The following is a 9,422-nucleotide window of genomic DNA, read 5'->3' as shown; positions in this document are numbered from 1 at the left end:
GAGGGGGCCGGGAGGAGGCCAGGAGGAGGCCAGGGGTGTGGGGGGGGGTGGGGCAGGCAGAGGCCAGGAGGGGGGTGGGAGTCAGTGGAGGAGGGGGGCAGGAGGAGGCCAAGGGAGGCCAGAGGAGTCTGAAGAGTCAGGGGAGGACGCGGCCGGGGGAGGCGGGGGAGGCCGGGGGAGGCGGGGGAGGCCGGGGAGGCCGGGGGAGGCCGGGGGAGGCCGGGGAGGCCGGGGGAGGCCGGGGAGGCCCTGGCCTAGCCCAACATGTTCCGGCAGCGCAGCCGTTCCTCCTCCCTCTTCTCCTCCAGGCGGCTCTCCAAGAGCCTCAGCTCGCGGCGCACCGCCTTCTGCATGGACGGCTCCAGCTCCAGCACCTTCTGAAGGTCCGCCCTGGCCTCCGCCTCGTTCCACACCTCCGCGTGGGCCCGGGCCCGCACGTAGTAGGCCTTCACGATGCCTGAGGGGAGGATCATCGGGCCGCCCCGGCCGCCGGGGCCTCAGAGGCCGAGCCTCGCCCGCCCTGAGCCCGGATCACGAGCCGCGCCCTCCGTGTCCGCCCGAGCCGCCGCCTCGGTTTCCCTCCCCAGACCGCGGGCCTCGGTGGGGGGGGGGGGAGGGGGGGGCTCTCCCTGCCCCCTCCCGCCCCCCCTCCCCTGCGGCCGGCGCTCGCTCTGGGCGCCAAGTGAGGCGAGGCGAGCGCCCGGCCCGGCGCGCAGTAGGACCGCGAGGCTTCTCCCGACAAGCACCTGCTACGGGCCGGGCCCCGGAGTCGCGGGCTCGAGGTCGCCGACCGGGGACGGGACGGGACGCGGCGCGCGCGGCGCGGGACCCCTCCCGCCGCGGCCCCGCCCCCCGCGCACGCGCACGCGCACCTGGGTGGTGGCGCAGGATGTCGCTGGCGTGCTCCAGCACCTCGTAGTACTCCTCCTTCTTCAGCAGACACCGGCAGTAGTTGAGGGTCAGGGTGTTGATCAGCTTCTCCAGCTTCAGCCACTGCACCTCCCAGGGCTTCTCCTGCCCGGGGAGCGCGTGCGCCGTGAGCTCGGGCCGCCGCCCGCCCCCTCCCCCCAGCCGCCTGCCCCCTCCCCCGGCCGCCCCCCACCCTCGGCGGCCTGTCCCCTCCCCCCCTGCTCCCAGCCGCCCCCTCCTCGGCGGCCTGTCCCCTCCCCCCGGCCGCCTGCCCCCTCCCCCGGCCGCCCCCCCTCCCCCAGCCGCCTGCCCCCTCCCCCCGGCCGCCCCCCCCCTCGGTGGCCCGTCCCCTCCCCCCAGCCGCCTGTCCCCTCCCCCCAGCCGCCCGCCCCCTCCCCCCGGCCGCCCCCCTCCTCGGTGGCCTGTCCCCTCCCCCCCTGCTCCCAGCCGCCCCCCACCTCGGCGGCCTGTCCCCTCCCCCCAGCCGCCTGCCCCCTCCCCCCAGCCGCCTGCCCCCTCCCCCCGGCCTCCCCCCCCCTCGACGGCCTGTCCCCTCCCCCCCTGCTCCCGGCCGCCCCCCCCCCCCGGCCGCCCCCCCCCTCGGCGGCCTGTCCCCTCCCCCCAGCCGCCCGCCCCCTCCCCCCGGCCGCCCCCCCCCGACGGCGGCCTGCCCCCTCCCCCCGGCCGCCCACCCCCTCCTCCCGGCCACCCCCCCCTCGGCGGCCTGTCCCCTCCCCCCCCAGCTCCCAGCACCCCCCCCCTCCCCCCGCCGCCTCCCACCTTGGTCTGCAGGTTCCGCAGGCACACGATGGCCTCCTGGTACTTGGTGGAGGCCTCCTCGTACCGGCCCAGCTTGAAGAGCCGGTTCCCTTCCCCGTGGAGGACGGGCACCGCCTGCAGCTTCTCCTCGTTACTCAGGCTCCACGTCTCCCGCCGGTACTCGCTCGGGGCCTCGACCTGGCCCCAGAGCGGCAGGCGGGTGAGGCGGGCACCGGGGTGCCTGCGTCCCCGCGGCTGGGGAAGCCCCTCGGCCTATTCCGCGGGGAGGGTGGGCCGGGCGGCAGAACCGTGCTCGCCAGCCACAGCCACAGCCACAGCCACAGCCACGTACACGGGGGGCCTAAATCAGATCCTCTGTGCGATCAGGGAGAGACAGCCCTCTGTCAGTCAACACACCTGACTTCAGTCTTCAGGAGATCGTCAGGACACTCATTTGGCAGAACTACACGCTTTATTGCCATCTGCCGGGTAATCGTCATTCTAAAGGTTCCCATATACGGGGTCGGTGACGAGCACCTTGGAGGTGATGCCCTTGTGCAGCGGAGAAACCGCACAACTGTCCTAGCAGGCCCACAAAGACCCTCCGCCGACACGATTCTCTTATTTATTTGTTCATCCACGTAGCCCTCGGGCTGAACCTCATCCTGGGCCATGAGCTGAGTCCCGACCCCGGCTTGACCCTCTCCCGCCACCCCACAAACGCGAGCTATCAGTCACTCTGGGGTCTGGGTGAGAAGGTGTGGGCAGTTCTGTTCAGCCTCTCCCACTGCTGGAGAACCAGGTCTGAATCCAGGACCCCGGGGACTAATTGGAAACCACTGGAAACAAAAGCACAGCCCAGAACCAACAGAAGTAAATGCCTCCGAAGTGAACACCAGTAACTCCCGAAAGAGCTGGTCTCAGATGGGCTTTTGGTACTTTTGGGGGTCAGATTCCACTTTTGCTGGGGTTTATGAACCCTCTTGTGCTCTAAAGAGAAAGCAGGTGACGCCCAGTGACCAGTGAGGTCAGGCTCCCTGCGGGCCCACTCCCCCGGGGCACAGCTGCCCTGAGGCTGGGCCAGCCCCCTGCCCCTTCCCCGCCCCCCGCCCCTGGCATCCCTGCCCTGCTGCCCCTCCCCTGCCCCATGCACCTGCCCCCCTGCCCCTCTCCCGACCCCCGCGCACCCCCCTCCCCCCCATACCTGCCCCTCCCCCACCCCGGGGCGCACCTGCTCCCCCCTCCCCCTGCCCGGGGCACACCTGCAGCAGCTCTATCACAAAGATCAAAGGCTGTGGCTCCTTCTGCAGCTCGTCCAGGTCCTCGTAGCCCAGCGTGTGGTACGCAAACATGTTGGCCAGCCCGCACGTGTGCACGTGCCACTCGGTGGGGTCCTTGCCCTCCGCCACCTGCCGCAGGCTCCGGGACAGGATGGGGTAGACCCCTGTGTGCTGTGGGGAGAGACCACGGTGGCTTCCGGCCCCAGAGAGCCCACCTCTGGGTCCGGCCACCGCCGCCATCAGCCTGCCCGTGGCTGGTAGTACGCGTTGTCCCCAGCACGCCCCACCAATGACTGGGGTTCACTGTGTCCCAGGCAAAGTGTTCACCGGCTCCTTCTGTTAGCTGCCTCGGTCCTTAGATGACCCGGTGAGGGAGGCACGGCTATTATCCCCACTCTGTAGATGAGGAGACTGCAGCCCAGAGAGGTTAAGTAACTTGCTTAAGTCACACAGCTAGGAAGTGACAGAGCCGGGATTCAAACCCGGCCCCAGAGGACACACTCCCGCCACAGTGCCATGCTGCCTCTTGCTGGCCCTTGTGCTCAGCGCTGACGCATTTCTCTCCCAAGGAGACCTGAGCCCCTGAGTCTGTGACCCGCAGGGAGGGAGGTGTGGAGAGTAGGGGAAGGAGCAGGCTCCAGTGGCCGAGAGGGCCACGCTGATTCGCAGAGAGCCTGGGCACCACACCTGCCATAGGGGAGCTGTCGTGGGTTGCAGGGGGTGGGTACAGATCCCAGCTCATCCCAGCCCCTCCCTGCGCTGGGCACCGGGCTTGCCCTTCTGGGGGTGGAGGAGGCCTGGGGACATCAGCCCCTGGGGCCTCAGCTTCCCAGCTGTGAGCCCCTCTGCTTGGACCCGGTTCTGACACGGCCGACCTCCGGCTCTCTCAGGGCAGCTCCGGGAAAGACCCGGTGTCGGGGACTCCAGGGGCAGAAACAGCTCAGCTTGCCCTCCAAGTCACCAGCGTGGGGGTGAGTGAGGGTGACGGTCAGCGCTCCCCGCCCCCAGCAGCCAGGATTAACCCAGAATGCCCGAGGCTCCTTTGTGAGGGAGGTGACCAGATGGCAGTTAATCCCATGGGGATCAAGGCTGAACTAAAGCCAGGAGAGGCCCCAGGAGCAGCCGGCTGGGGGAGGGCCCATCCTGGCCCGGCAGGCGGCCCCCAGCTCACACGCCCTTCGTCCCACGAGTCCACGGAGCCACCGGCACCCTGGAGCCAGCAGACCCTCTGGGCAGCACGGTGGGGCTGGGGGTGCCGCCAGGAGCCAGGAGAAATCGGGAAGGATGGAGTCCCCGTCTGTGCCAGTCTTGTGAGGCCAGCTTGCCTGGCTGGGGACCGGGAGGACAGCTAGAGACACACGAGGGGCCCTCTGTGGGGCTCCAGCCCCGGGGACTGGGACCCAGGCTGCGACGGAGGCAGGGGGCCCCACGACTCCTGCCCGTCTCTAAGGCTTCAAGGCCCGGGGCGGGTTCTTTCTGAGGGGCTGTGTCTACACTGGAGGCTGCAGACCGGTGGGCCCGAGGCCATATTCAGCTGCCAGATGGGTTTTGTCTTAACCCGCGCCTTGTGGAGTTTTTACCAATTAGTTCCTGACATTCAAGTATTGAGGGAGTCTGCATGCTAATGAAGATTTCTGGCTCATCTTAAAAACTCAGAATATGCAGCCACGCGGCAACCAAGGCGGGCGGTGGCTGAGGACAGGCTGCCCCCGTCGATCGGCCAGAGCGCCCGGCCCCTGGTGGAATCGGAGTTTGCAGCCCTTGGCCTCACACCCCACACTACTGGGCACCAGCACGAAATCCCACCTCGAGACCAGCGTCCTGCCCACGGTGGGGGTGAGGCGGGAGGAGAGCTCTCAGGGCAGAGGCCCCCAGCTCCTCACTGACCCTGCCTCCCCTGAGTAGGGGGAGGTGAGGGAGGCAGGAGGCCCCCCGCTCTTCAAAGCGAGAGCTGATGAGGGCTGTCCAGGAGGAGGGCTCTGCAGGGAGTGAGGGGCAGAGCCAGGCCCTCCTAAGTCCTCTGACAAACACACATGATGATCCCACCGATCGCTGAGTTGTTCCAAAACTCAGATTCTTTTTTTTAATGCTTCTTTATTTTTGAGGGGGTGGGGGCAGAGGGAGAGGGAGACACAGAGTCCGAAGCAGGCTCCAGGCTCCGAGCCGTCCGCACAGAGCCCGATGCGGGGCTGGAAGCCACAGACCGTGAGATCGTGACCTCATCCGAAGTCGGGTGCTTAACCGACTGAGCCACCAGGTGCCCCCCAAAACTCAGAGAGATGGCCCCCAGGGAAGGGGCTAGGTAAATTAACCACGCCAAAGCTTTGCACACTTCCTGGCCCAGATGCCACCTCTCTCCCCACATGTAGACCTGGTGAACTCCTATTCGTCCTTCAATACCCAATTCAATGTCGTCTTGAAAAAGTTTCCCCCAAGATCCTAAAGCAGCTAGTTGCCGTCATCTGTGGCCCCAAAGCACTGTGCCCTCACTGACTCCCATCAGGGCACTGGCCGCCCTCCGTCGACCGAGGGACAGAGCTTTGTTTCGCCCCTAACACACGGCACAGTCCAAACCTGGTGCCCAGCGAATGTTCCCAGGTAGATAAGCAGACAGACAGACCCATGAAGGGTGGATGCTTGATGCCCGGGTGCGGCGACGGAGAAAAGGGGGAAACGTCATTAGAGAAGCCACCGTGGCACGTGCGTACGTGCGTGCGCAATCATGGCGGCCGTGGGCCGGGAGGAGGCATGGCAGGCTGTCCCCGGGGCTTCGAAGTCGCCAGCCTGCGAGACGCGCACACAGACCGCCCAGGACACGCAGAGCCGTGCCCGCGTTCGGGGGGGGGGGGGGTGGGTAGCAGCAGCTCGGGGTTCTGCGCACAGCAAACCAATCGGCCAATCGAGGGTTCGTTGGCGACGTGAGCGAGCGTGCACCCTGCGGAGCACGACCCCGCTGGCGGCCGAGGCTCGTCCCACGCGCCCCCCCCCCCCCCCCCGGGGACAGGTGCGCGTGCCGGAGAACCTCACCGTAAGCAAAGCCGACAGATGGCATTTTAAACTAACGGAAGCCACAAAGCCGATTTTCTGAAGACCTGGCTCGTTGAAGACACATCTTTACACTCTTTCTACACATTAGGATGAGGCACAACACAGACGAGGGTAGGCAGAGGAGACACGCCCACCTGGCACCTGGCGGGGGGACCGTCGGGCGGGCGCCCCTAGCGGTCGACCCCGGCATTGCAGCCCCTGGCGGTCACTGGGGGGGGCGGGGTCCGGCCCTCCATCCGGATAAGCGGTGGGGGAACCAGGGGTCCCACCTCCACCCTGTCCCTTTACTTGTCTGACCTAGCGCAAGTCGCTCTTCTCGGCCTCTTCTGCTTCGTCTAAAACAGGGGAGTTCGGGGGCGCCTGGGGGGCTCAGTCGGCTAAGCGTCCGACTTCAGCTCGGGTCATGATCTCACGGTCTGTGAGTTCAAGCCCCGCGTCGGGCTCTGTGCGGACAGCTCGGAGCCTGGAGCCCGCTTCCGATTCTCTCTCCCTCTCTCTCTGCCCCTCCCCACTCGTGCTCTGTCTCTCTCTCTCTCTCTCTCTCTCTCAAGAATAAACATTTAAAAAGATTTTTTAAGTGGAAATAATTTTACAAGGGTCACAGGAGTGGGGAGGGGGCAGAAAAGTGACCCGTGGCCAAAAGTCCCCAGGATCCAACAATGGTGTGTGGGGCATGGGTGGCCCTGGTCCCACATCCCGCCAGCCAGCCAGCCACCACGCTGTCGCCCTGGGGCTTGCTCCTTGGGGTGACTCCCCACCTGCGCGGAGGAAGGCGACCCAGGGTTTTGTCTCAGCCCCGCTCCGCGGCCCCGCAGGAGCCCTGGCGGGCGCGCCTACTTACGATGGAGTCGCACCAGAACTCGGCCACCTCGCCGATGCGCATGGACGTCAGGAGCACCTCCCAGACCTCCAGCTTGAACATGTTCCCGATGATAATGTGCATGGGGTGGCCCACGCGCTTGCTGTCGTCTATCACGGTCCGCTCGTCGTCACATTTCGTGGTGCGGAAGTGGAAGATCACCTGGCGGCCGAGACAGGGACCCCGGGTCTAGACGCACCTCCACGGCGCCTGCGGAAGCCCCCCCACCGGCACTCTCGGGGGGGGGGGTCCCCGGGGCTCAGCTCACGCAGCCCCAGCCAGAGCTCCCCCCGGGGGGCCGGGAGCCCACTCCCTCGCAAAGGACCCCGTCCCACCCTCTGGCAGCCCGCGGGTCAGGAGCCCCTCGCTTAGGTCAGCCCTGGATCTGCGGCCACAGACCCAGGGAAGCCCCCCAGAGATTTGTGGCCAAAACGACGACCGCCGAGGGCCCCTCCTTTTAACTCGACGTTTGGGGCTCCAGAAAATTCCCAAAGCCCTTCCCCTGCCCCACGCCAGAGTTTAATTTTCCAGCGTCGAAAGTGTCCCGTGAATGGGCACCAATCCAGAGGTCCCCAGGTGCTCAGGGGTCGACAATCCAGGGACGACGTGTCCGGCCGGGTTCTGACAAAGCCGGCCGTGGTTTCAGTGCGAAGGCTGCCGTGGGGGCCCCTATCTGGTGTGGGGGGCGGGGCCCACTCACCCGGGACCCCGTGATGAAGTTGGGGAGATCCCCCGTGCCTCCGTGCAGGATGGTTTTCCTGACCCCTTCCACGTTCAGGAGCAGAGCGGCGTCCATGGCTGCGGGTGAGGGAGGTGTGGGCTCAGGCACAGATTATCTCCCCGGACGAAGGCTTGGGTGGCAGAGACCTGGGGATTGGCCCGCAGGGGTGTGGGTGAGGAGTAGGTCGGTGGTGCCTCATCCCTGCTCCTCACAGCGATGTGGGGGCCCCCGAACCCCCACCGTTGGTTTCCTCCCACCCCAATGAGGGTTTTTGGGGGAGTGATGGTGGGGGGTTCAGAGCTGACGGCCAAGAAAGGAATCTCGAAGACGTCTTTGGTGCAAAAGAGGTGATTTTGTTAAAGCACGGGGACAGGACTTGTGGGCAGAAAAAGCCGTATGGGGTCGTGCCGGGTAACTCATCATATATCCTCAGGTTGGGAGGGGGTCAGGGACCGTGTAAGTCTCTAAGGAATTTTGGAAGCAAGGTTTCCAGGCCCTTGAGGGGCTGCTGTTAGCAAAACATCATTTATTACCGTCTAGTAAGACCCCAGTCACGAGACCCCTCAGATGTATATCGGGGGCCATAAGCTTGGAGGAGGATGGCCAGCATACACTTGGGGGTTAAAGATAAAGGAGGTTTGCAAAGGGATTTTCATGTTAAGTAGACTCACAGGATCCTGGGGGGTCAGGACAATGTTGAGCCAAGATTCCCTTTTGCCCCCAGCAAAGTGTCATCATCCAGGCAGCTGAGCTCCTAGAGGGAGGTCACTCTGCGGGTTACAAGGACTTGTCAGCGGCTGTAGGCAGTAAGGCAGTTTAATGTCTCATCTGCCTTAGTTTCCCGCATCCCCATGGCGGCGCTTAAACCCCTTTCCCCTGTTCTTGGGGAGCCAGGAGTGTGCAAGGATTATCACACATACTCCACTGGGGGGGGGGGGTTACTCCGCCAGGGGCAGGGGGGCTAGCTTGTACTTCGCCCCCAGCTCACCCCACTCTCCCGCTCCCTTGTCACCAAGAAGGAAGAAAGCCGGCTGGAGCTTTCCCACCAAAGGGGAAGAGGAGGGGAGACCTGAGCCTAGGGCTCCTCGGTCCCTGCCTGCCTTCCCTTTCCTATTTCCTCCTCCCCTCCCCCCATACTCTGCACCCCGGAGGATGTGACACTGGGAGGGCAGGGGAGGGGAGAGGAGCAGCCGTCTGGCCTGGGTGGCTCTAGAACGGGGTGAGAGAAGGGTGCAGGTTTGGGCAAAGAGCCTCTCTCAGCCCCACTTCAGCCTCCCCTACAAAGTCTGGCTGTGGGGAGCGGGGCTCTCCTCTCCCCTTTGGAGGGCCTCATCCCTGCGCCCGGGACCCAGGTGGAGCTCAGTCCCTGCATCTGGGATCGCCTTCTGGTCTAAAGGGACAGGGGGCCCGAAAGCTTGGCACTTGGCGCCACCTGGTGGCCAGGCAGAGCTCCTGCGCCCCGGCGCAGGGTCTGCCACCCTTCCTAACTCCATTCATTTTCCAGACTGAAATGGGGAGAGCCACCTCTCCCACCTTCCTCCCCAGGAAGTTGAGACGTCTCCCTGGAGCAGTAGGTGGGACCCCACACCCAGCACCCCGGAAGTCTCCCGTGAGGAGCCATTGGCACAGAGCGGGGCCGAGCCTGAGCCCCCAAACCCAGACGGGGGCGGCTGGATCAGACCTCTCCAGGACCCCTCCCTGGGTGCTCAGTCCTCCAAGGGCCCAGACCCGCCCTTCTCTGGGGGGTGGGGGTGGGGTGAGGGTGCAGGCGTCCTTCCCCTCTGTCCCATCCCGCTCTAGCCACACAACAGCCTGGAGGGGTCTGCGTGCACGGGGAGTAAAATGT

At 65.8% G+C, this 9,422-nt stretch overlaps 1 protein-coding gene across 1 annotated transcript; it reads right to left on the bottom strand.

Moving 5' to 3' along the window:
* Nucleotides 1-253: 253 nt before the first annotated feature.
* AIPL1 (aryl hydrocarbon receptor interacting protein like 1) lies at nt 254-8,281 on the bottom strand. Its single transcript, XM_042966813.1, has 7 exons — nt 8,248-8,281; nt 7,556-7,653; nt 6,838-7,017; nt 2,931-3,119; nt 1,690-1,866; nt 873-1,014; nt 254-457 (listed from the first exon to the last, which is right to left on the bottom strand). The coding sequence occupies exons 2-7, from the start codon at nt 7,649-7,651 to the stop codon at nt 255-257; spliced, it is 987 nt and encodes a 328-aa protein (XP_042822747.1). The 5' UTR covers nt 7,652-7,653; nt 8,248-8,281; the 3' UTR covers nt 254.
* Between the last annotated feature and the right edge of the window lie 1,141 nt (nt 8,282-9,422).

This window comes from Panthera tigris, chromosome E1, assembly GCF_018350195.1.
Source record: "Panthera tigris isolate Pti1 chromosome E1, P.tigris_Pti1_mat1.1, whole genome shotgun sequence".
Taxonomy (NCBI): domain Eukaryota; kingdom Metazoa; phylum Chordata; class Mammalia; order Carnivora; family Felidae; genus Panthera; species Panthera tigris.
Note: the sequence above shows the minus strand (reverse complement) of the source record. Positions and strands in the feature narration are given on the sequence as shown.

Excerpts from the sequence above, each read along its gene's own strand:
- AIPL1 (XM_042966813.1), bottom strand. The coding sequence starts at position 7,651 with ATGGACGCCGCTCTGCTCCTGAACGTGGAAGGGGTCAGGAAAACCATC. Across the intron at positions 1,867-2,930 it reads TTGTGATAGAGCTGCTGCAG|GTCGAGGCCCCGAGCGAGTA; the intron begins GTGTGCCCCGGG and ends CTCTGGGGCCAG. Across the intron at positions 1,015-1,689 it reads TGCGGAACCTGCAGACCAAG|GAGAAGCCCTGGGAGGTGCA; the intron begins GTGGGAGGCGGC and ends CTCCCCGGGCAG.